This window comes from Mustelus asterias, unplaced genomic scaffold (genome assembly GCF_964213995.1).
Source record: "Mustelus asterias unplaced genomic scaffold, sMusAst1.hap1.1 HAP1_SCAFFOLD_346, whole genome shotgun sequence".
Lineage (NCBI taxonomy): Eukaryota > Metazoa > Chordata > Chondrichthyes > Carcharhiniformes > Triakidae > Mustelus > Mustelus asterias.
The window spans coordinates 326,766-353,714 of record NW_027590306.1 but is presented as its reverse complement, the minus strand read 5'-3'; the positions used below and the strand labels follow the sequence as shown (position 1 = coordinate 353,714).

The 26,949-nt window shown below is 48.6% G+C and overlaps 1 protein-coding gene across 2 annotated transcripts in view; it reads left to right on the top strand.

The window, feature by feature from the left end:
• LOC144486458 (X-ray repair cross-complementing protein 5-like) overlaps positions 1–26,439 on the top strand; it is a 39,455-nt gene extending 13,016 nt beyond the window's left edge. For both annotated transcript variants that reach the window (XM_078204489.1, XM_078204490.1), the window contains exons 5-12: positions 4,325–4,508; positions 6,985–7,171; positions 10,563–10,731; positions 14,661–14,822; positions 16,490–16,650; positions 17,296–17,380; positions 23,893–24,009; positions 26,219–26,439. In XM_078204489.1, coding sequence (XP_078060615.1) covers positions 4,325–4,508; positions 6,985–7,171; positions 10,563–10,731; positions 14,661–14,822; positions 16,490–16,650; positions 17,296–17,380; positions 23,893–24,009; positions 26,219–26,421 — 1,268 coding nt within the window. In that variant the 3' untranslated portion in view covers positions 26,422–26,439. The remainder of the gene's footprint in view (positions 1–4,324; positions 4,509–6,984; positions 7,172–10,562; positions 10,732–14,660; positions 14,823–16,489; positions 16,651–17,295; positions 17,381–23,892; positions 24,010–26,218) is intronic.
• Positions 26,440–26,949: the final 510 nt, after the last annotated feature.

Here is a 26,949-nt window from a genome sequence, read left to right as displayed (position 1 = left end):
CGTTTGTGTTTCAAATTCCACATTCCTATCTACCCACAATAATCTTTGATTCCCTCGCCAAACAAGAATCTCTCTACCCCTGCCTTAAAGATATTCAGTGACCCCCCATTGTCTTCTGAGACAGAGGCCGGAATTTTACCGGCACGCCTGCCCTGATTCCAGGGATGGGCAAGGCTCGGAGAACGGCATTCTCCGTTAGTCTCGGGCGGGATCGTACGAACCTCGAGTGGACGTGCCAGTAAATTCCGGCCAGAGAGTTCCAAAGTCATGCAACCCTCTGAAAGAAAAAAATTCTCACCATCTCTGTCCTAAAAGGGCGACCACTAATTTTAAAACTGTGCCCGCTCGGTCTGGACTCTCCCACAAGAAGAAACATCCTTTCCATGCCCACCTTGTCCAGACCATTCAGGATCTTAGTTACTTCAATCAAGTCACCCCTCACCCTTCTAAACTCCAGTGGAAACAAGCCCAGTCTGCCCAACCTTTCCCCATAAGATAAACCGCTCGTTCCAGCTATCGATCCAGCAAACCCCCTCTGAAACGTCTCCAACTCATTTACACACTTCCTTAAAATCCCATGGAATCCCTACAGTGCAGAAGGAGGCCATCGAGTCTGCACCAACCACAATCCCACACAGGCCCTATTCCTGTAACCCCACATATTTACCCTGCTAATGCGCCTGACATTAGGGACAATTTAGCATAGCCAATCAACCGAACCTGCACGTCTTTGGAGTGTGGGAGGAAACCGGAGCACCCGGAGGAAACCCACGCAGACACGGGGAGAATGTGCAAACTCCACAGACAGTGACCCAAAGCTGGAATTGAACCCGGGGGTTTGTGGCGCTGTGAGGTAGCAGTGCTAACCGCTGTGCCACCATACCTTCAATAAGACAAAAACTGCACACAGTATTTGAGATGCGGTCTCACCAATGCCCTGTGTAACTGAAGCATACCATCCTTACTTTTGTGTTCAATTCCTTTTGTAATAAGGAATAACATTCTATTAGCCTTCTCATTTACATGCTGTACCTGCATACTAACTTTTCGTGATTCAAGCACAGGAACACCTAGATCCCTCTGCACCTCGGCATTCTGCAATTATTCTCCATTTAAGTAATGCTGATTTTTTTATTCTTCCTGCTAAAGTGAACAACTTCACATTTTCCCACATTATACTCCATCTGCCAGATTTTTGCCCACTCAACCTATCTGTATTCATCTGCAAACTCACGTCCCCTTCACAACATACTTTCCTATCTATCATTGTACTGTCTGCAAATGTATCTCCCATGCCTTTGCTTCCCTCATCTAAGCCATTGATGTAAAAGGTTGAGGCCCCAGCACAGACCTCTACAAGACTCTGCTCATGACCTCCTGCCCTGGCAAACAGACAAAGACCCATTTATACATACTCTCTGTTTTCTGCCAGCCAGCCAGTCTTCTATCTAGGCTCAAATGTTACCCCCTACATCGTGAGCTTTTATCTTTCACAATAATCTTTGATGCTTATCAAATGCTTATGAGAGGCATGGACGGAGTGGATAGTCAGATGCTCTTTTCTAGGGTAGGAAAGTCAGGTACTAGGAGACATAGGTTTAAGGTGCGTGGGGGAAAAGTTTAGAGGAGATGTGCCGAGGCAATTTTTTTTACACAGAAGGTGATGAATGTCTGGAACGCGCTGCCCGGGGAGGTGGTGGGAGCGGGTACGATTGCGGCATTTAAGGGGCAACTAGACGAATACATGAATAGGATGGGAATGGAAGGATATGGGCTCCGTAAGTGCATACGGTTTTAGTTTAGACAGGCATCATGATCGGCGCAAGCTTGGAGGGCCGAAGAGCCTGTTCCTGTGCTGTACTTTTCTTTGTTCTTCTTGCTTTGCTTTCTGGAAATTGAAGTACAGCACATCTACAGGTTCCCCTTTATCCACAGTATATGGTACTCCTTCAAAGAATGCCATTAAGTTGGTTAAACATAATTTCCCTTTCACAAAATCATGCTGACTTTTCCCAATTACCTTGGGATTTTATAAGTGTCCAGCTATAGCCTCCTTCACAGAATCATAGAAACCCTACAGCACAAAAAGAAGCCATTCGGCCCATCGAGTCTGCACCGACCACAATCCCACCCAGGCCCTACCCCCACATCCCTTCATATTTACCCACTAATCCCTCTAACCTACGCATCTCAGGACACTAAGGGCAATTTTAGCATGGCCAATCAACCTAACCCGCGCATCTTTGGACTTAACAATCAATTCTAACAATTTTCCCACGGCAGATGTCAAGCTAACTGGCCTATAATTTCCTGTTTTTGGCCTCCCTCCCTTCTTGAATAGAGGGGTTATATTTGCCACTTTCCAATTTGATGGAAACTTTCCAGAATCTAGAGAATTTTGCAAAATTAACACCAATGTATCTACCACCTCATTTGTTCAAGACCCTAGGATGAAGTCTATCAGGACCCGGAGACTTGCCAGCCTTAGCTCCATCAGTTTGCTCAAACCACTTCTCTAATGATTGTAATTTCACCAAGTTCCTCTCCCCTTTCCACCTCCAGATTTACAGATATTTCTGGAATGTTTATGTATTCTCTCCAGTGAAGAAAAAATCCAAATATGTGTTCATTTTGTTGGCCATCTTCCTATTATCTACTATTGTCTACCCATTGGGCGACGTGGTGGCACAGTGGTTAGCACTGCTGCCTCACAGCACCAGAGACCCAGTTTGATTCCCGGCTTGGGTGACAGCCTGTGTGGAGTTTGCACGTTCTCCTCGTGTCTGCGTGGGTTTCCTCCGGGTGCTCCGGTTTCCTCCCACAGTCCAAAGATGTGCAGGTTAGATGGATTGGCCATGCTAAATTGCCCCTTAGTGTCCAAAAATGTGTAGAATCATAGAATCCCTATAGTGCAGGAGGAGACCATTCGGCCCATTGAGTCTTCACTGACAATCCCACCCAGGCCCTATCCCCATAACCTTATGTATTTACCCAGCTAATTCTCCTGATACTGTAGGTTAGGTGGATTAGCCATGGTCAATGCATGGGGTTACAGGGATAAATCGATTGGGTGGATCTGAGTAAGATGTTTTTTCGGAGAGCTGGTGCAGACTCAATGGGCTGAATGGTCTCCTTCTGCACTGTAGGGATTCTATGGTTCATTCTCACTCTCTAGAGGACTCACTTAACTTGCTATTTTCCTGTTTAAACACCTGTAGAAACACATGCTTTAAGTTTTCACATTTCTCGCCATCTTCCTCTCATAGTCTAATTTCTTTCTCCTGATTAACCTTTGGTCATTCTCTGCTGTTCTTCACATTCTAACCAATCATCTGGCCTGCAGTTATATGCTTCTTTTTCCTTAAGTTTGACAGTTTCCTTAACTTCTTTAGTTAACCACGGAAGTGGGTCCTCCCCCTCCAAATCTTTTTAATAGTAGAAATTTACTTATTCAGAATATTCTGAAACAGCCCCTGAAATGTCTGCCACTGGTTGTCTCTTGATCTGTCCCCTAGCCTAATCTCCCAGTTCACTTAGCTAGCACAACTTTCATGCCCACATAGTTGCCTTTATTTAAGTTTAAAATACTAGCCTTAGACCCACTCTTCTCCCTTTCAAACTAGTCAGTTGTGTTGAAGCGGGGTTAGACAGTGTAGTGGCCAGACCAGTGTTGTACTGTGCATTGGAGCTTCATCGAACAATCCCTTCACTGCTTCCACTGTCCTGATTGTCACCTGAAGCGTGGTTCTGTAGGGATGGCCAGAAGGCTGTTTCCCAACATGGGTTGGTGTCCTGCCAGCCAGCATCCAAAACTAAAGGAAGGGTAAGACCTGCAGTCCACGCCAGCCTGCCCTGTGACGTGATGGTACGAAGACCGGAACTGAACACTTCTTCCTCTCTTTCCTCATTCTATCCCCCCCGCCCCCGCCCCCCCCAGTCACCGACATAGTCTGCTAATCAAGGCAAATAAACAGGCCCAAAGTCAAACCCGTCAGGCAACCAAAACCAGTCTAGGAGATCACAGATCAAATCTGATTTTCTGTACTTCACAATCTTTACCCTCGTCAAGAACTGGGTCCAGCTCCAACTTAAAGAATCTGAGAAACGTTGCAGGGAAAATTGCCGATCATTTTTGTCAAAAGACTGGGCGGAATTTTCCCGTCCCGCCCACCACGGGAATCGTAGCGAGCGGGACATGGACCCTTGGGGGTGAGCGTGGCTGGAAAATCCCGCCCATCATCTCGCGAGCAATAATAACAAGCTTTGCCTTTTGCTGCTATGCTGTGAATGGCGTGTCTTTGTCTCTGCCCTTGTCTGTGTACAGGGATCATCCTTGACCTGATGCATCTGAAGAAGCCTGGTGGGTTTGACATGTCTCTCTTTTACTGCGACATTGTCAGTGTATCAGAGGATGGGGATGCAGCTGTGCAAGGCGAGGGGTCAGCCAGGTTGGACGATCTGCTTCGGAAAGTGTGGGCCAAGGACTACAAGAAGAGGACCGTCACCAGGTCAGCAGTCACTCAGAGTAGCACCGCGTCTCCTGGGTCCTCGGAGAGTTTCTAATGTACTCCCTGCGGACCTTGGCAGACAGAACGTCCGTGTTCATGCACACAATCTGCTCAAATGTACGGACGATCTTCATAGATTAGGCACTCAGGGCATGTTTCCACTCGCAGGGAAGAGCGAAACCAGAAGCCGTCAACACCAGGTAGTGACCAGGCCAGGAATGCAGGAGAAATTTCATTACCCAGAGAGTGATGGGAATGTGGAACTTGGCTACCACAGGGTTGTAATGAATGGTGTAGCTGCATTTAGGGAGAAGCTGGATGAGCATGAGAGAGAAAATCATTGGCCGGTTACGCTGATAACGCTAAAGGGAGAGGGGAGGGAGAAAGTTCATGGGAAGCGGAAATACTGGCATGCAGCTGTTGGGCTGAATGGCCTGTTTCTCTGCTGCGTCTCTTATTTTGAAACATCATAAAGTGCATCATGTTACTTTGACAGGAATCGGCCATACAAAGAATATAGTACAGCACAGGAACAGGCCCTTCAGCCCTCCAAGCCTGCATCGACACACGACGCCTTTCTAAACTAAAGACCTTTCGTCTCTACATAGCAAATTCCTCCATTCCCAGCCTTTTCATGTATCTATCCAGATGCCTCTTAAATGTTGCTATTGTATCTGCTTCTACCACCTCCTTTGGCAGCGCGTCCCAGGCACTTACCACCCTCTGTGTAAAAAAACTTGCCTCTCACATCTCCTTTAAACTTTCCCCCTTTTGCCTTAAACCTCTGTCCCCTAGTAATTGGCATTTCTACCCTGGGAAAAAGACTCTGACTATCCATTCTATCCACGCCTCTCATAATCTTGTAGACTTCTATCAGGTCGCCCCTCAGCCTCTGACGTTCAAATGAAAACAAATCAAGTTTGTCCAATCTCTTCTCATAGCTAATACCCTCCAAACCAGGTAACATCCTGGTAAACTTTTAATGTGGCGACCAGAACTGTATGCAATATTCCAAACATGCCCTAACTAAAGCTCTATACAGCTGCAACTTGACCTGCCAAATTTTGCACCCTATGGCCCAACCGATGAAGGCAAGCATGCCATACGCCATCTTGACCACCTTATCCACTTGTGTTGCCACTTTCAGGGAACTGTGGACCTGTACGCCCAGATCCCTCTGTATGTTAATGCTTCTAAGGGTCCTGCCATTTACTGTGTATTTCCCTACTGCATTGGACCTTTCAAAATGCATCATCTTTGATTTGATTTATTATTGTCACATGTATTGGTATACAGTGAAAAGTATTGTTTCTTGCGCACTATACCGACAACGCATACCATTCATAGAGAAGGAAAGGAGAGAGCGTAGAATGTTACAGTCATAGCTAGGATGGAGAGAAATATCAACTTAATGCAAGGTAGGTCCATTCAAAAGTCTGATGGCAGCAGGGAAGAAGCTGTTCTTGGGTCAGTTGGTACGTGACCGTATCTTTTGGTGGAAGAGAGAATGTCCGGGGTGTGTGCGGTCCTTAATTATGCTGACTGCTTTGCTGAGGCAGCGGGAAGTATAGACAGAGTCAATGGATGGGAGGCTGGTTTACGTGATGGATTGGGCTACATTCACAACCTTTTGTAGTTTATTGCGGTCTTGGGCAGAGCAGGATCCATACCAAGCTGTGATACAACCAGAAAGAATGCTTTATATGGTGTATCTGTAGAGGTTGGTGGGAGTCATAGTGGACATGCCAAATTTCCTTAGTCTTCTGAGAAAACAGAGGCGCATTTGTCTGGATTAAATTCCATCTGCCATTTCTCCGCCCAAGTCTAACCAGACTATCTATATCCTGCTGCATCCTCTGACAATCCTCCTCACAAACATTGGTAAACATAGCAACTATTTTCCACACACACTTGAACAGTGAGATAATGACCAGATCTGTTTTTTGGAGGTTAATTTGACAGGACAGAGCTTCCCTGCTCTCCAAAGTAAAGTTTATTTATTAGTCACAAGTAAGGCTTACATTAACACTGCAATGAAGTTACTGTGAAATACCCCGAGTTGCCACAGTCCGGCGCCTGTTCGGGTCAATGCACCCTAACCAGCACATCTTTCAGAATGTGGGAGGAAACTGGAGCACCCGGAGGAAACCCACGCAGACACGGGGAGAATGTGTAAACGCCACACAGTGACCCGAGCCGGGAATCGAACCCGGGTCCCTGGCGCTGTGAAGCAGCAGTGCTAACCACTGTGCCACCGTGCCATCCTCCATGTGGTGCTGTGGGATATTTTACATCCAACTGACCAAATCGTCAGGACCTTGGCTTAAACCCCACCGCCCCCCATCCCTAAACTGCTGCCTTCTTCAACCGCTTAATGTGCATCAGAATGTCTTTGAGTTTCAGCCCCTGTTAAACTCTCTGTTCCGGTGCCGCTTGTATTTGATGTCCTGTTTTTTTTGTGTTTTGTTTTGGCCAGGCTGAACCTGAAGCTGGGAGAAGGCGTGGAACTTTCAGTCGGAGTTTACAATCTCGTGCGGAGTGCCAGGAAACCCAGTGCCGTCCGCCTGTACCGGGAAAGCAACGAGCCCGTCAAAACCAAAACCCGCTGGTTTAACGGGGAGACGGGCAGTCTGCTCCTGCCCAGCGACACCAAGAAGGCCCAGGTAAAGGACGGTGAACCTATACCGTGCTGAATTAAAACGTCAACTCCTGCCTGACCAAAGGCAAAACACTGCGGATGCTGGTAATCTGAAATACAAACAGAAAATGCTCTTTCTTAATTCATGAACGAGATGTGAGTTATTGTGCATCCCTAATTGCCCTCGAGAAGGCGATGATGGGGCGTTTTCTAAAACTGCTGCACTCTGCGATGTGAAGGCACATCCACAGTGCAGTTTCATCATGACTTTTGACACAACTGAGTGGCTTTCTAAGTCAATCAGAGGGTAGTTGAGAGTCAGCCATGCGGTTCTGGATCCTCAGACAGGCCAGACCGGGTAAGGACGGCAGATTTCCTTCTCTAAAGAGCATTAATGAACCAGATGGGTTTTTACAACAATCGGGTAATTTCATGATCACAGACTAATTTCCCCTTTATTATACAGCTCTGGTGAAGGGTCATCCAGACTCGAAACATTGGCTCTTTTCTCTATTCACAGATGCTGCCAAACCTGCTGAGATTTTCCAGCATCTTCTCTTTTTCTCCCCCAGTTGCTGTGGCGTGGTTTGAACTCGTGCCTCTAGATCGACGGCACGGTGGCACAGTAGGTTAGCACTGCTGACTCACAGCACCAGGGACCCGGGTTCAATTCCTGGTTTGGGTCACTGTCTATCTGGAGTTTGCATGTTCTCCCCATGTCTGCATGGGTTTCCTCCGGGTGCTCTGGTTTCCTCCCACAGTCCAAAGATGTGCGGGTTAGGTGGATTGGCCATGCTAAATTGCCCCTTTAGTATCAGGGGGACTAGCTAGAGTAAATGCATAGGGTTATGGGGATAGGGCCTGGGTGGGATTGTGGTCGGTGCAGACTTGATGGGCTGAACGGCCTCCTTCTGCACTGTAGGGATTCTAATGATTCTATCATTAGTCAAAACCTCTGAATTACTCATCCAGTAACAGAACTCCCCTGTTATTGTATCCCTTGTGCGTACTGTACAGAGAGAAACAAGAGTTAATGTTTTAGGTCGATGACTTTTCTTTACAACTAGCCCGCGTTAGACATGCCACAGGGTTCAAACAGGTACAGAAGGAAGGTATGCACGGAGGGCTGGAAAGAGTGAAAGGGGAGGCAGCAGAGATTAAATAACAGAAGAGACAATGGTGCAAGGCAAAGATAGAATGGTAATGAGATGAGTAAATAAAGAGAAAAAGAACTTGTATTAATTAAAATAGCGCCTTCCACAACTTCAAGATGGCCCAAAGCACTTCACAGCCAATGAAGTACTTCTGAACTTTCCTGCAGACAAAAGGAATATGCCCAAGCCTTGCACCTGTTTTGAATTATCTGGCAGCTTGAGGAGCCTATAGCTCCCCATTGCTTTCTCCATGGCAAGACCTCGGCCAATCAGAGTCGACTTGTCAACCAATCAACACCCTTTTCTCCTGTGGTATAAATTGTCACAATTGTTTGAAATTTGACCTTCTGGGGTTTGTCCTGATGAGTGCAAGACAAAATACTTCGACAACCTGTCTCCTTGTTCAGCATTGATTTCGAAGTTTAGCCACTGCTGTAATGTAGGAATCTTTCTACTTACATTTGACTCTCTCCATCCCTTTCTTCCACAAACTGATTCCCTCCCTGTAACTTGCTTTTTTATTTTAAAATAAGGATCAGTACGAGGTATCATTTTTATTTTCTGCTCTGTCTTTAACTTGTTACCTGTTTAAAGTTAAAAGTTTATTTATTAGTGTCACAAGTAAGGCTTACATTAACACTGCAGTGAAGTTACTGTGAAAATCCCCTAGTCGCCACACTCCGGCGCCTGTTCGGGTAACACTGAGGGAGAATTTAGCACGGCCAATGCACCCTAACCAGCACGTCATTCGGACTGTGGAAGGAAACCGGAGCACCCGGAGGAAACCCACGCAGACACGGGGGAGAACGTGCAGAGACTCCACACAGACAGTGACCCAAGCCGGGAATCGAACTCGCGTCCCTGGTGCTGTGAAGCAGCAGTGCTAACCACTGTGTCACCGTGCCGCCCCGTTTCTGGGATACGCATCACCCTTCTTCCAATGTCCTGAATATTTTGTACCATCGTAATCCAGACATCCAGTGGGAAGAGTCTTCCATCCCTTTGCTCTTTTTATACCGAGATTAACTTTCCATTTTTCAGTCAGACCTTCACTGGATTAGCTCTTTGAAGAAGAGGCATACGGACCCGAAATGTTAACTCTGCTTCTCTCTCCGTGCACCTGCTGAGCTTTTCCAGCATTCTCTGTTTTTATTTCAGATTTCCAGCGTCCATAGTATTTTGCTTTGGCTTCATTGAGTTTATCTGCTTGATGTGGTTACATGACCATCTATATTGATGGAATATTCCACAAAATATGTCCAGCCTAATGAACAGAGCGTGCTTGAGCCTCTGTGTTATTTAACAAAATAACACAGAGGCTGTGTTACTCATGACGGTGATTGCTCATATCACACAGTGTGACCTAATCCAGAAGAGGACCGTTAGGGCGGCACGGCGGTTAGCACTGGTGCCTCACAGCGCCAGGGACCCGGGTTCGATTCCCGACTTGGGTCACTGTCTGTGTGGAGTCTGCACGTTCTCCCCGTGTCTGCGTGGGTTTCCTCCGGGTGCTCCGGTTTCCTCCCACACTCCAAAGATGTGCAGGTTAGTTGATTGGCCATGATAAATTGCTCCTTAGTGTCAGGGGCACTATCAGGATAGATACATGGGGCTACAGGGATAGGGGCTGGGTGGGATTGTGGTCGGTACAAACTCAATGGGCTGAATGGCCTCCTTCTGCACTGCAGGGATTCTATGATTGCCCATCCCTAATTGCCCTTGAGAAGGTGGTGGTGAGCTTCCTTCTTGAAACGCTACAGTGCATGTGGTGTAGGTACACCCACTGTGCTGTTAGGGAGGGAGTTCAGGGATTTTGACCCAGAGACAGTGAAGGAACAGCCAATATATTTCCAAGTCAGGATAGTGAGTGGCTTGGAGGGGAACTTGTAGGTGATGGTGTTCCCAGGTATCTGCTGCCCTGGCCCTTCTAGATGGAAGTAGTTGTGGGTTTGGAAGGAGCTATTGAAGGAACCTTGGTCAGTTCCTGCAGTGCATCTTATCGATGGTACACACGGCTGCCAATGTGTCCGTGGTGGAGGAAGTGAATGCTTGTAGAAGGAGTGCCAGTCAAGCGGCTGTTTTGTCCTGGATGGTGTCAAGCTTCATGAGTGTTGCTGGAGCTGCAAGTGGAGAGTACTCCATCACTCCTGACTTGTGCCTTGTAGATGGTGGACAGGCTTTGGGAGGGTCAGCGGGCGAGTACTCGAAAGATGTTGCTCTTTCATATAATTTAAGCCTGTTCTTGTTCTTTTTGGTTCCCAGGTTTATGGACAGAGGCAGATTGTTCTGGAGAAAGAGGAAACCGAGGAATTGAAGAGATTTGATGGCCCAGGCTTGGTTCTCATTGGTTTCAAGCCATTGTCACTCTTAAAGAAGCACCACCACATCAGACCCCCACAGTTCATTTACCCAGATGAGACGCTGATAACAGGTAACCCTCAGCCGCTGTTACTGCTGCCCTTTGGCCAAGTGGGCATGGCTCTACCCAGGGTATTTATAGAGCACAGGGTCCAAACTTCATCCCCCTTCTCCTCAGTTAGCTGATGGTTCACAAGACAGATTCATGCAGATAATGATGGGAAACCCTGCAGTGGCAGCTAGAAGTGTTAAAACGTTAGGAGCTAATGTTCCAGCATGAAGGAATCCTACTGGAGAGAGAGAGAGTGACATTTTATATATTTACAATGCAGCCGTAATATAGAGCAGATGCAAATATGTTATCGGATAGAATACCCCTCCTCCAGAATCCCTCTACCCTAGAATACCCTGTATAGAATAACACTATCCTAAAATACCCTGTTTCGAATACCCCTACTCTAGAATCTCTCTATCCTAGAATACCCTGTCTAGAATCCCTCTATCCTAAAATACCCTGAATAGAATACCTCTATCCTAGAATACCCTGTATAGAATCCCTCTATCCCAGAATACCCTGTATAGAATACCACGATCCTAAAATACCCTGTATAGAATACCCCTACTCTAGAATCCCTCTACCCTAGAATGCCCTGTCTAGAATCCCTCTATCCTAGAATACCCTGTCTTGAATCCCTCTATCCTAAAATACCCTGAATAGAATACCTCTATCCTAGAATACCCTGTCTAGAATACCTCTATCCTAAAATACCCCGTATAGAATACCTCTATCCTAGGATACGCCGTATAGAATATCTCTACCATAAAATACCCTGTCTAGAATATCTCTATCCCAGAATACCCCATATAGAATACCTCTACCCTAGAATACCTCGTATAGAATACCTCTACCCTAGAATACCCAATATAGAATACTTCTATCCTCGGATACCCCGTATAGAATATCTCTACCCTAAAATACCCTGTCTAGAATATCTCTATCCTAGCATACCCCATATAGAATACCTCTACCCTAGAATATCCCATATAGAATACCTCTACCCTAGAATACCCCGTATAGAATACCTCTATCCTAGGATACCCCGTATAGAATACCTCTACCCTAGAATACCCCGTATAGAATACCGCTACCCTAGAATACCCTGTATAGAATACCCCTGCCCTAGAATACCCTCAATAGAATACCTCTACCCTAGAATACCCTGTATAGAATACCACTACCCCAAAATACTCTGTATAAAATATAACTACGCTAGAAAACCCTGCATAGAATATAACTAGCCTAGAATACCCTGAAGAGTATCCCCCTATCCTTGGGAGCTGTATCACTGATTGTTTGATGCTACCTGAGCATTATTATATCTTAAGAGATGAGAAGATGAATTTGAGCTCATTGTAACTGGTCCACTTCCTCTCATTACAGCATGCGGTTACATACTGAATGGCGTTAATGTGTTCTCTCCACTGCTCTGGATCATAGATCACGCCAACGATTTCTCACACTTTGAATCGAGGAGTCAGATGCTGAATCCTATTACCCTGGTTAGAAACATAGAAAATAGGAGCAGGAGGAGGCCATTCAGCCCTTCGAGTCTGCTCCATCATTCATTATGATCATGGCTGATCATCCAACTCGATATTCTGTTCCCATCTTCTCCCCCATATCTTTTTATCCTCTTGGCCCCAACCAAGTGCTATATCTAACTGCATCTTGAAAACATTCAATATTTTGGCCTCAATTACTTTCTGTGGTAGCAAATTCCACATATTCACCACCCTCTGGGTGAAGACATTTTTCCTCATCTCTGTCCTAAATGATTTAGCCTGTATTCTTAAATTGTGATCCATGGTTCTGTACGCCGCCCCAAAAAATCCCTGAGTTGCCACACTCTGGCGCCTGTTTAGGTACACCGAGGGAGAATTTAGCATGGCCAATGCACGTCTTTCGGATTATGGGAGGAAACCGGAGCACCCGGAGGAAACCCACGTAGACACGGGTTTCTATGAGATTCCCCCCCCACCCTCATTCTTCTGAACTCTGGTGAATATAATCCTAACCGACTCAATCTCACCTTGGGAGTCAGTCCCACCATCCAAGGAATCAGCCTGGTAAACCTCCGCTCTACAGCAAGAACGTCCTTCCTCAGATAAGGAGACAAAAGCTGCACGCAATATTCCAGGTGTGGTCCCACCAAGGCCCCATATATATGCAACCAGACACCCCTGCCCCGTACTCTAATCCTCTCGCTATGAAGGCCAACATTCCATTTGCCTTTTTCACCGCCTGCTGCACCTGAATGCTTCACTTCAGCGACTGGTGCATGAGGACACCCAGGTCTCATTTCACATTCCTTTCTCCTAATTTATGGCCTTTCAGATAGTAATCTGCCTTCCGTTTTTGCTCCCAAAGTGGATAACCTCACATTTCTCCAAATTATACTGCATCTGCTGTTCATTTGCCCACTCACTCAACTTGTCCACATCACACTGAAGCATCTCTCCATCTTCCTCACAGCTCACCCAGCTTTGTGTCATCTGCAGATTTGGAGATATTACATTTAGTTCCCTCGTCTAAATCATTAATTTATATGTAGTGAATAGCTGGGGCCCCAGCACTGATCCCAGCGGTACCCCACTAATCACTGCCTGCCATTTGGAAAAAGACCTGTTTATTTCCTACTCTTTGTTTCCTGACTGCCAACCAGTTTTCTATCCATCTCAATCCACTACCCAATCCCATGCACTTTAATTTCACACACTGATCTCTTATGTGGGACCTTATCTGAAAGTTCAAATAAACCACATCCACTGGCTGCCCCTCATCAACTCTACTAGTTACATCCTTGAAGAATTCCAGTAGATTTGTCAAGCATGATTCCCCTCGTGTAAATCCATCTGACTCTGTCCTGTCCAGCCGCTGTTTACCAAGTGCTCTGCTATTAAATCCTCCCCCACTACCGACGTCAGGCTGACTGGTCTATAATTCCCTGTTCTCTCTCTGCCTCCCTTTTTAAATAGTGGGGTTACATTAGCTACCCTCCAATCCATAGGAACTGTCCCAAAGGCTATAGAACCTTGGAAGATGAATACCAATATACCCACTATTTCTCAGACCATTTCCTTAAGTACTCCGGGGTGTAGATTATCGGGCCCTGGGGATTTATCAGCCTTCAATCTCAATTTCCCCAACACCATTTCTCTACTAATATTAATTTCCTTCCGTTCCTCCCTCTCCCTAGACCCTGTGTTCCCCAACTTTTCTGGTACGTTATTCGTGTCCTCCTTTGTGAAGACAGAACCAGAGTATGTATTTAGTTGGTCAGCCATTTCTTTGTTCCCCATTATAAATTCCCCTGTTTCTGACTGTAAAGGACCTAGTTTGTCGTTAACAATCTTTTTCATCTCACACACCTAATAGAAACTTTTACGGTCAATGTTTATGTTCCCCGCGAGCTTACTCTCGTACTCTATTTTCCCCTTATTAATTAGTCCCTTTGCTGAATTATAAACTGTCCCAATCCTCAGGTCTACAGTTTTTCTGGATCATTTGTATGCCTCTCCCTTGGACCTTTAACTATCTCTAATTTCCCTTGTAAGCCTTAGTTTGGCCACCTTTCCAGTTTTATTTTTGTGCCAGACTGGATTAAATAATCATTCTTTGAATGTTTGCCGTTGCCGATCCACCATCGTCCCCTTAAATAACATTTCCCAATCTATCAAAGCCAACTTGTGCCTCATATTCATCGTAGTTTCCTTTATTAAGATTCAGGACCCTAGTCTCAAAATCAACTACCTCACTGTCCACCTTGATGAAGAATTCTATCGTGTTATAGGGGATGAAGTAACAATTTGACTTTATCGTCACCACTTGCTAAGCAGCTCAGAGAGGTCAGCCCCCCTGGTCCTTTCCAGCAGCCTTTGGGCCAGCCATGGTGCCAGGTGCTTATTGTTCTGAGCTGTGTTTATGTTTCACATTCCCAACAGAAAGCACCACTTTATTCAGCGCACTGCTCACCAAGTGCCTGGAGAAGGACATGTATGCTGTTTGCCGCTATACTCCCCGGAGGAACACCCCACCCCGATTTGTGGCATTGGTCCCACAGGAGGAGGCGCTGGATGATCAGAAAGTGCAGACCATCCCTCCAGGTCAGTGACACTGTCTCTCTCGGATCGCTCACTGACTGGGTGAGTACACTTGATTTGTCTCTCCTTTCTGACTGAGTTATGGTCACACCAGTGCCACAGAATCTCCGGCACCTTTTCTGCCTGACCACATATGATAATTATTCACACACTATTTGCCTATGGAGGGCATCGTAGCTGTTGCCTATCCTACCCCCACTCACCTTCCCCACACACACACACCACATACCACGTGTATACACACACCACATGTGCACACACACACCACACATACACGCACCACACGTACACACACGCACCACACGTACGCACGCACCACACGTACGCATGCACCACACGTACGCACGCACCACACGTACACGCGCGCACCGCACGTACATGCATGCACCGCACGTATGCGCGCACCGCACGTACACACACATATATACACACAGTGGAGCCTGGCTGATTGTGTGCAGCTCCAATGCAGAGAGGAACTGAAACCAGATATTTGATTTGATTTATTATTGTCACATTTATTAGTATACAGTAAAAAGTATTGTTTCTTGCGCGCTATACAGACAAAACATACCGTTCATAGAGAAGGAAAGGAGAGAGTGCAGAACGTAGTGTTACAGTCACAGCTCGGGGTGTAGGGAAAGATCAACGTAAGAGAAAGATAGCACCACAGCCTGGGCTTGGACTCAGATGAACTAACTTCAGATTTCTATAGTTCAGAGTTACAGCGGATACATGTTACAGTGGATGGATGAAAATTGAAGATTACATAATAACTGCTGAGAGGAAATTGATCCAATCTATAAAGGAGAAAAGATTGCAGGGCTGGGGGAAAGAGAAGGCTCTTGAGACGCATTGGATAAGCTCTTTCAAAGAGCTAGTAGAGCCATGATGGGCTGAATGGCTTCTATGCAGTGTCATTCAATGAATCATTTACCATCGCTGTAGCCCTGCATTACATTGGCAGTGCAGTGATTTTAGACGTGGGTCTTCACTTGTGGTTTCCTCCCTGGGAACAGTAACCTGACGATAGGCAGAGTTTTTTAAGCGATGTTGATTGAGGGATGAATACTGGCTGAGACACCAGGGAAAACTCCCCTGCTGCTCTTCAAAACAGGGTCGTTAACATCCATCTCCGAGGGATGTGGGGACCGCAGTTTTCTGTCACGTCTGAAAAGCATTAAAGTACGCAAAGAATTCAAACACCCCACGGAGCTGCAATCACCACTCACACACACACCCAGGGACTTGGGTCAATTCCCAGCTTGGGTCACTGTCTGTGTGGAGTCTGCACGTTCTCCCCGTGTCTGCGTGGGTTTCCTCCGGGTGCTCCGGTTTCCTCCCATAGTCTGAAAGACGTGCGGGTTAGAGTGGATTGGCCATGCTAAATTCTCCCTCAGTGTACCCGAACAGGAGTGTGGCGACTAGGGGATTTTCACAGTAACTTCATTGCAGTGTTAATGTAAACCTACTTGTGACACTGATAAAATAAACTTTGAAACTTTAAACTTTAAAACTTTACTAGTCGTAGCTTTGACCTGATTTCTGCAAAAACGCGAATGTTCATCCCAGGTCATCCCATCAAACGCAACTCCTGAGTCGGGCAGAGTGGACGTGTGAAATGCTCACCGATTCCTGGTACAAACAAAACCTTTCCGTCATTTTCCCATTAGGATTCCACCTGCTTTATTTGCCTTACGCCGACGATGTCAGGAAGATCGGCTTTACGGAGAAGCGAGTGGCCAGCGAGGATCAGATCGAGAAGATGAAATCAGTGGTGCAGAAGCTCCGGTTTAAATACAGGTCAGTCAGAGGTTCCAGCGATACTTTCTGCGCCTTTAGGGGATCACTGTCTGTGCGGAGAGTCTGCACGTTCTCCCCGTGTCGGCATGGGTTTCTTCCGGGTTCCTCCCACAGTCTGAAAGGTGTGCGGGATTGGCCGTGCTAAATTGCCCCTCAGTGACCCAGATGTGTAGATTAGAGGGACTAGCGGGGTAAATACATTGGGTTACGGGGATAGGACCTGGGGTGGGATTGTTGTCGGTGCAGACTCGATGGGCTGAATGGCCTCCTCCTGCACTGTAGGATTTCTATGATTTCCCCTGTGCAGATGAACAGGAAATTTCTGCAAATTCTCCTTAAAATAAAATGGTGACCATTTCTATCCCTCTGGATTAGGCCTGAGAGCTTTGAGAATAGAACATAGAACATAGAACATAGAAAGCCACAGCACAAACAGGCCCTTCGGCCCACAAGTTGCGCCGATCACATCCCCACCTCTAGGCCTATCTATAGCCCTCAATCCCATTAAATCCCATGTACTCATCCAGAAGTCTCTTAAAAGACCCCAACGAGTTTGCCTCCACCACCACCGACGTCAGCCGATTCCACTCACCCACCACCCTCTGAGTGAAAAACTTACCCCTGACATCCCCCCTGTACCTACCCCCCAGCACCTTAAACCTGTGTCCCCTCGTAGAATCCGGTTATTCAGCGGCATTTCCGTAATCTGGAGGCACTGGCCCTCGATTTGAAGGAACCGGAAGAAGTTGAAGATTTGACACGTGAGTATCCTGCTGTACAGCTCGTACCCACTCCCCAGCAGCAAAAGGAATTAATTTGATTTGATTTATTATTGTCACATGTATTAACATACAGTGAAAAGTATTGTTTCTTGCGGACTATACAGACAAAGCATACCATTCAGAGAGAAGGAAAGGAGAGAGTGCAGAATGTAGTGTTACAGTCATAGCTAGGGTGTAGAGAAAGATCAACTTAATGCGAGGTCGGTCCATTCAAAAGTCTGACAGCAGCAGGAAAGAAGGGTGGGTACTGGTAGACAGGAAGGTGGGTTGAAGTGTGTCTACTTCAATGCAAGGAGCATCCGGAACAAGGTAGATGAACTTGGGGCGTGGATTGGTACTTGGGACTACGATGTTGTGGCCATTACGGAGACGTGGGTAGAAAAAGGACAGGAATGGTTGGTGGACGTTCCGGGGTATAGATGTTTCACTAAGTGTAGGGAAGCTGGTAAAAGAGGTGGAGGAGTGGCATTGTTAATCAAGGATAGTTTAACGGCTGCAGAAAGGCACTTCATGGGGGATCTGCACACTGAGGTAATATGGGCTGAAGTTAGAAATAGGAAAGGAGCGGTCACGTTGCTAGGAGTTTACTATAGGCCCCCAAATAGTAATAGAGATGTGGAGGAAGAAATTGCTAAGCAGATTATGGATATGTGTGGGGGTCACAGGGTAGTTGTCATGGGGGACTTTAACTTTCCAAATATTGATTGGAACCTTTGTAGGTCAAATAGTTTGGATGGGGCAGTTTTTGTGCAGTGTGTGCGGGAGGGTTTCCTGACACAATATGTGGATGGGCCGACTAGAGGTGAGGCCACATTGGATTTGGTACTGGGAAATGAACCGGGCCAAGTGTTCGATTTGGTTGTGGGAGAGCAATTTGGAGATAGTGACCACAATTCGGTGTCTTTTGTTATTGCAATGGAGAGGGATAGGGCCGTACGGCAGGGCAAGGTTTACAATTGGGGGAGGGGTAATTATGATGCGATTAGGCAAGAATTAGGGGGCATAAGTTGGGAACAGAAACTGTCAGAGAAAGGAACTAATGAAAAGTGGAACATTTCAAGGAACAAATACTGGATGTCCTTGATAGGTATGTTCCTGTCAGGCAGGGAGGAAATGGCCGAGTGAGGGAACCATGGTTCACGAAAGAGGTGGAATGTCTTGTGAAAAGGAAGAGGGAAGCTTATGTAGGGATGAGGAAACAAGGTTCAGATGGCTCGATTGAGCGTTACAAGTTAGCAAGGAATGAGCTGAAAAAGGGGCTTAGGAGAGCTAGGAGGGGACATGAGAAGTCCTTGGCGGGTCGGATCAAGGAAAACCCCAAGTCTTTTTACTCTTATGTGAGGAATAAAAGAACGACCAGGGTGAGGTTAGGGCCGGTCAAGGACAGTAGTGGGAACTTGTGTATGGAGGCAGGAGAGATAGGCGAGGTGATGAATGAATACTTTTCTTCAGTGTTCACCAAGGAGAGGGGCCATGTTTTTGAGGAAGAGAAGGTGTTACAGGCTAATAGGCTGGAGGAAATAGATGTTCGGAGGGAGGATGTCTTGGCAGTTTTGAGTAAACTGAAGGTCGATAAGTCCCCTGGGCCTGATGAAATGTATCCTAGGATTCTGTGGGAGGCAAGGGATGAGATTGCAGAGCCTTTGGCGTTGATCTTTGGGTCCTCGCTGTCCACGGGGATGGTGCCAGAGGACTGGAGAATGGCGAATGTTGTTCCTCTGTTTAAGAAAGGGAATAGAAATGACCCTGGTAATTATAGACCGGTTAGTCTTACTTCGGTGGTTGGTAAATTGATGGAAAGGGTCCTTAGGGATGGGATTTACGACCATTTAGAAAGATGCGGATTAATCCGAGATAGTCAGCACGGATTCGTGAAGGGCAAGTCGTGCCTCACAAATTTGATAGAATTTTTTGAGGAGGTAACTAAGTGTGTTGATGAAGGTAGGGCAGTTGATGTCATATACATGGATTTTAGTAAGGCGTTTGATAAGGTCCCCCATGGTCGGCTTATGATGAAAGTGAGGAGGTGTGGGATAGAGGGAAAGTTGGCCGATTGGATAGGTAACTGGCTGTCTGACCGAAGACAGAGGGTGGTGGTCGATGGAAAATTTTCGGATTGGAGGCAGGTTGCTAGCGGTGTGCCGCAGGGATCAGTGCTTGGTCCTCTGCTCTTTGTGATTTTTATTAATGACTTAGAGGAGGGGGCTGAAGGGTGGATCAGTAAATTTGCTGATGACACCAAGATTGGTGGAGTAGTGGATGAGGTGGAGGGCTGTTGTAGGCTGCAAAGAGACATAGATAGGATGCAAAGCTGGGCTGAAAAATGGCAAATGGAGTTTAACCCTGATAAATGTGAGGTGATTCATTTTGGTAGGACTAATTTAAATGTGGATTACAGGGTCAAAGGTAGGGTTCTGAAGACTGTGGAGGAACAGAGAGATCTTGGGGTCCATATCCACAGATCTCTAAAGGTTGCCACTCAAGTGGATAGAGCTGTGAAGAAGGCCTATAGTGTGTTAGCTTTTATTAGCAGGGGGTTGGAGTTTAAGAGCCGTGGGGTTATGCTGCAACTGTACAGGACCTTGGTGAGACCACATTTGGAATATTGTGTGCAGTTCTGGTCACCTCACTATAAGAAGGATGTGGAAGCGCTGGAAAGAGTGCAGAGGAGATTTACCAGGATGCTGCCTGGTTTGGAGGGTAGGTCATATGAGGAAAGGTTGAGGGAGCTAGGGCTGTTCTCTCTGGAGCGGAGGAGGCTGAGGGGAGACTTAATAGAGGTGTATAAAATGATGAAGGGGATAGATAGAGTGAACGTTCAAAGACTATTTCCTCGGGTGGATGGAGCTATTACAAGGGGGCATAACTATAGGGTTCGTGGTGGGAGATACAGGACGGATATCAGAGGTAGGTTCTTTACGCAGAGAGTGGTTGTGGTGTGGAATGGACTGCCTGCAGTGATAGTGGAGTCAGACACTTTAGGAACATTTAAGCGGTTATTGGATAGGCACATGGAGCACACCAGGAGGATAGGGAGTGGGATAGCTTGATCTTGGTTTCAGATAAAGCTCGGCACAACATCGTGGGCCGAAGGGCCTGTTCTGTGCTGTACTGTTCTATGTTCTATGTTCTAAGCTGTTCTTGAGTCGGTTGGTACGTGACCTCAGACTTTTTCCCGACAGAAGAAGGTGGAAGAGAGAATGTCCGAGGTGCGTGGGGTCCATGATTATGATAAGGAATGATAGTGATTATGATAAGATAGTGATTGTAAAGACTAAAAAAGCCCAGCTTTCACACGTAGTCTGTAACAGAGCAGTATATCGGGAATATTTCCCATTGGATTCAGGGCCCCGGGGCGGGTATGAATATTGGCTAATTGTTGAATCCAGTTGTAATGCTCCCTGGGGGGCAGAGAGGGGTTGCTGGGGGCATGAAGAGGGGAGAAATATGGCAAAGTGGGGGGGGGGGGTTAGGGTGGGGGAGCTGGGGGATGCGGAGAGGAGAGTCAGTGTATCAGCAAATGCATACTGTGGCAATTACAGTAATTGCCTTATTGAAGACAGGCGATGGTTATTGACTCAACCTCTGAAAGAGTATAAATGGACACAGCAGGAACAGATACTGTGGGGGAATCAGAGGAGCTTGTATCTGTACTGAGCTGTATGTAGAATAAACTTGCTGAAGGAAAAAGACCAGCTGCTGTATTATTCCTCCACTGCTAATAAGAGGGAGCTCGGGGGGGTGGGGTGGGGGGGTGCAGAGCTCAGGGGAGGGGGGGGGGGCAGAGCTGGGGGAAGGAGCAGATAGGGGGGAGAGAGGGGGAGCTGGGGGGAGAGGGGGAGCTGGCAGGGAAAGGGAGAGCTGGCTGGGGAGGGGGAGCTGGGGGTGTTGAGCTCCAGCTGACGAAGGGGCAGCGCTCCGAAAGCTAGTGGCATTTGCTACCAAATAAACTTGTTGGACTTTAACCTGGTGTTGTTAAACTTCTTACCGTGTTGGAGAAGGGCAGCTGAGGGGAGTGGGGGACAGAGAGAGAGGGGGTGCTGGGGAAGAGAGAGGGGATGCTGGGGAAGAGAGAGGGGTTGCTGGGGGAGAGAGAGGGGTTGCTGGGGAAGAGAGAGGGGGTGCCGGGGAAGAGAGAGGGGGTGCTGGGGAAGAGAGAGGGGGTGCTGGGGAAGAGAGAGGGGGTGCTGGGGAAGAGAGAGGAGGTGCTGGGGAAGAGAGAGAGGGGGTGCTGGGGAAGAGAGAGGGGGTGCTGGGGAAGAGAGAGGGGGTGCTGGGGAAGAGAGAGGGGGTGGTGGGGAAGAGAGAGGGTGTGCTAGGGAAGAGAGAGGGGGTGCTGGGGAAGAGAGAGGGGATGCTGGGGAAGAGAGAGGGGGTGCTGGGGAAGAGAGAGGGGGTGCTGGGGGAGGGAGAGGGGTTGCTGGGGAAGGGAGAGAGGGGGGCTGGGGGAGGGAGAGAGGGGGTGCTGGGGGAGGGAGAGAGGGGGTGCTGGGGAAGAGAGAGGGGGTGCTGGGGAAGAGAGAGGGGGTGCTGGGGAAGAGAGAGGGGGTGCTGGGGAAGAGAGAGGGGGTGCTGGGGAAGAGAGAGGGGGTGCTGGGGAAGAGAGAGGGGTGCTGGGGAAGAGAGATTGGGTGCTGGGGAAGAGAGAGGGGTTGCTGGGGAAGAGAGAGGGGTTGCTGGGGGAGGGAGAGGGGGTGCTGGGGGAGGGAGAGGGGGTGCTGGGGGAGGGAGAGGGGGTGCTGGGGGAGGGAGAGGGGGTGCTGGGGAAGAGAGAGGGGGGTGCTGGGGAAGAGAGAGGGGGGTGCTGGGGGAGGGAGAGAGGGGGTGCTGGGGAAGGGAGAGAGGGGGAGCTGTGGGGGGGGGAGAGAGGGGGTTGCTGTGGGGGGAGAGGGGGAGCTGGAGGAGAAGGAGGAGAGGGGAAGCTGCGGGGAGGGGGAGGGAGAGAGGGGGAGCTAGGGTTGGAGAGGGGGAGCTGGGAGGGGGGAGCTTGGGGGGAGGGAGAATTGGGGTGGAGAGGGGGGGAGTTGAGGGTGGAGATGGGGAGTGGGGGTGGGGAGAGGGTGGAAGTATACTGTGAAAGGTCTGACACTGGGAAGTTGCGAAGAACAAAGGGACCTTGGCGCGTTTGTCCATAGATCTCTGAAGGTGGAAAGGCAGGTTAATAGGGTGGTGAAAAAGGCATATGGCACACTCGCCTTTCTGAGTCGGGGTATAGATCACAAAGCAGAGAGGTCATGATGGAGTTGTATAGAACTTTGGTGAGGCCACAGTTGGAGCACTGTGTGCAGTTCTCGTCGCCATATTATAGGAAGGATGTGATTGCACTGGAGGGGGTGCAGAGGAGATTCACCAGGATGCTGCCTGGGACGGAACATTTAAGTTATGAAGAGAGTTTGGATTGGCTTGGGGTTGTTTTCTCTGGAGCGGAGAAGACTGAGGGGTGACCTGATCGAGGTGTTCAAGATTATGAGGGGCATGGACAGGGTGGATGGGGAGCAGCTGTTCCCCTTAGTTGAAGGGTCAGTTACGAGGGGACAAAAGTTAAAAGTGAGGGGTGGGAGGTTTTGGGGGGATTTGAGGGAAAAGTTTTTTCCCCAGAGGGTGGTGAGGGTCTGGAATGCGCTGCCTGGGAGGGTGGTGGAGGCGGGATGCCTCACATCCTTTAAAAAGTACCTGGATGAGCACTTGGCATGTCATAACATTCAGGGCTATGGGCCAAGTGCTGGTAAGTGGGATTAGGTGGGCAGGTCAGGGCATTTCATGCATCAGTGCAGATTTGGTGGGCCGAAGGGCCTCTTCTGCACTGGAGGATTCTGTGATTCTGAGCTGGGGGGCAGAGCTGGGGGGCAGAGAGGGGGAGCTGGGGGGCAGAGAGGGGGAGCTGGGGGGCAGAGAGGGGGAGCTGGGGGGCAGAGAGGGGGAGCTGGGGGGCAGAGAGGGGGAGCTGGGGGGCAGAGAGGGGGAGCTGGGGGGCAGAGAGGGGGAGCTGGGGGGCAGAGAGGGGGAGCTGGGGGGCAGAGAGGGGGAGCTGGGGGGCAGAGAGGGGGAGCTGGGGGGCAGAGAGGGGGAGCTGGGGGGCAGAGAGGGGGAGCTGGGGGGCAGAGAGGGGGAGCTGGGGGGCAGAGAGGGGGAGCTGGGGGGCAGAGAGGGGAGCTGGGGGGCAGAGAGGGGGAGCTGGGGGGCAGAGAGGGGGAGCTGGGGGGCAGAGAGGGGGAGCTGGGGGACAGAGAGGGGGAGCTGGGGGGCAGAGAGGGGGAGCTGGGGGAGAGAGAGGGAACCGGGGGGAGAGGGGGAGCCAATGGGGTGCTGTGGGGGAGGAGGAAAGGTAGAGAGGTGGAGAAGGGGGGCTGGAGAGGGAAAGCCGCGGGAGGGGAACAGGGGGAGAGGGGGGGATGCTGTGGGGGAGGGGGGGGGAGAGGAAGCTGGAGAGGTGCAAATAAATGACTTTGATAGAGGAGCGTAATAGGGGAAATCGTCTTTTCCCCACACAGTGCCAAAGAATGATGTTATGGACAGGAGAATCGGACAGCTGGCAGAGGAGTTCCTGGAGCTGGTTTATCCCCCGGGCTATAACACAGGTGCAAAGAGCCAACAGAAGAGGAAGCTCAGTGAGTACTGCGGCAAGGGGAGCAAATTAAACGTTGTGTCAGTAAATGCTTCGCGTGGGATACAAGTGAGCCACACGGACACGGAAATCTCTGCTCAATTCTCTCAGAACTGAACCAGCTGGTCGCCAAAAGAAACAAAGAATTGCATTTCTTTAGCGCCTTTCCTCAGGACATTGTAAAACACTACAGTCAGTGAAGTGTAGTGGCCGCTGTAATTTATTACAACCCTGTTAGGAACATTTATAGAGAATTAACTGACCATAATTACCTGACAGAACTCGATTTCAACTTTTTCAAATAAAAACATACTTTATTGTATTTTAGACTTAAACAAAGCACTATTAACTCAACACTGCAGTTTATCATTCCTCATGCCTGTGAACTCAGTTCAACTTTGTGCTCCCTGCCCAAGAATTCCCCTATACGTGGCAAGAATATTGAAGGTGCATTCACTTCTGTAGAAACCAGCCCGTGAGGTATGCCATAGCCCTCCAGAATTCACTTTATCGTTCCTCCCTGTTAGTTATTTCCTGAGGAAAGATTTTATGGGGATCCTGCCCATTGATTTTTGGCAAAGCAACCTTCCAACCTTGATTTAACATCACACGACTGTGGAGGTTCAGCTCCTTGTTCTGGTGGCTGGCAGGTACCCAACTTGCTCCTCAGAGCTTCCAAGCAATTCTGTTGACTGCTTTCGGCCTCAGGGTTCTGGGGTGGACCACTGTAGATAATCCAGGGAACAAATAGCTGTTTTATTATACAGGACAGATGCAAGAATATCAAATTTCAAAGAGCAGCAATTAAAGATTATCAGTCGGGCTCGTAATGTGGCCCATTTACGCCTGCTAGAAATTACGTGTATTCATATGGAGGGACCTGTCCTCTACAGGCAAAAGGAACATGTCCAGGCACTGCCTTTTTAAATTAAATGTAAGCATGGGGAGGGGGGGGGTCAATAGTTCCCTAACGCACCCACCATGGCAATACCTCAACCAATCAAAATCGATATGCTGACCAATCAGCACCCTTTTTTTGGGGGAGTATAAATTGTTACTCCCTTTGAAATTTGGCATTCTTGTGTCTGTCCTGATGAGTGCAAGATGAAAAGCTTCGACAGCACGCCTCTGTTTTTGCAGCGGTATTCAAATCCAGAGGGAAAATGTGGGTTCAAATGCCCACCATGACTGTCTGAGAATTCTAAGCTAGTGTTTGTTTTTTAAAAGCTTGATCAATATAAAGTAGCTCCCGGTAAAAGTGACCCCAAAGCCTGTCAGAAAAATCCAACGACCGAGCTCATGTCTATTATGGAAGGGGGTGGCACGGTGGCACAGTGGTTAGCACTGCTGCCTCACAGCGCCAGGGACCCGGGTTCGATTCCTGACTTGGGTCACTCTCTGTGCAGAGTCTGCACGTTCTCCCCGTGTCTGCTTGGGTTTCCTCCGGGTACTCCGGTTTCCTCCTACAGTCCCGAAAGACGTGCTGGTTAGGGTGCATTGGCCATGCTAAATTCTCCCTCAGTGTTACCCGAACAGGCGCTGGAGTGTGGCGACTAGGGGATTTTCACAGTAACTTCATTGCAGTGTTAATGTCAGCCTACTTGTGACGAATAAATAAACTTTAAACTTGCTGTCTTTACCAGCCTGTCCTCCTGTTGATTCCAGTCCCAATGTGGCTGACAGTTGAACGTTCTCTGAATTAACTTGGCAAGTCCCACGCAAAACTGCCCTATTCATGGCAACTAAATGCCAGCGATGCCCGCTCCTCCAGAATGACGATTGTTTTACTGTCCCTTATTAACAATGAACAGGTGTAAAGTAAATTTAAAAGTAAAGTTTATTTATTAGTGTCGCAAGTAAGACTTACATTGACACCGCAGTGACGTTACTGTGAAAATCCCCTAGTTGCCACACTCCGGTGCCTGTTCGGGTAACACTGAGGGAGAACTTAGCACGGCCAATGCATCTAACCAGCATGTCTTTCAGACTGTGGGAGGAAACCGGAGCACCCAGAGGAAACCCACGCAGACACGGGGAGGACGTGCAGACTCCACACAGACAGTGACCCGAGCCATAATTAACTGAAGTGGAATTGCACGGTGCTGTTTCTTATTAGCCGAATATTCAAGAGTGGGGCCATTGTTTGTCTTCGGTACTTCGGAGATTTGTCACGGTGACTGTCTGAAGAATGAACTGCTGTTCTCTGTGATCAGGCGACGCAGCCGGGGGAGCCGAGAAGAGGCCAAACGTGGAGGTGTCGCTGGGGAAGGAGGTGGTCAGGCAGTACCTGCGGAGCGGGACGCTGGGCAAGCTGACCGTGCCGGTGCTCAAGGAGGTCTGTAAACAGTACGGGCTGAGGGGCAGCAAGAAGCAGGAGCTGATCGACGCCATCACCGGTCACTTCGCTGAGAACTGACCGCGGTGGAATTCAGGCCATGGCCTGGGGGGGAGCGGGGGTAGGGCGGGGGGGTGGTGCGGGTCGTGTACGAGCAGCGGAGACTGTCGGGTTTAGCTGGGGAAAAGACCCAACTGGCCTTCCCAACTGAATCAAAACACCACAGGGACCTTCAAACTGTGACCCCCGCCCCCCCCCCCAACCCCCCCCCCCCCCCCCCCCCCCCGCCCCCACCCCCACCGCAGCGAGCAGCCAGTATCCAAATCAGCTCTGATCCAAATATAACAGAACCAGGACTTGCTCTGACTCCGTGATTCCGACCATCTGCGTAATGAGGAGAGCCCAGACTCTCCTTCCGAGGCCTCCAGGATATACAGGCCACCTCGCTGACAAGGAACTCAGAAATCTGCCCCCGGGATATTTTTGTACCTGTTGAATTTGTCACAAGTTTATTTTGTACTTTGTGTTTTACAGGCCACCTGTAACCGACTCACATCCAACAAAACCCAGTCCTGGGAAAGTCACTGCCACGTCTGAATATTATTTTCC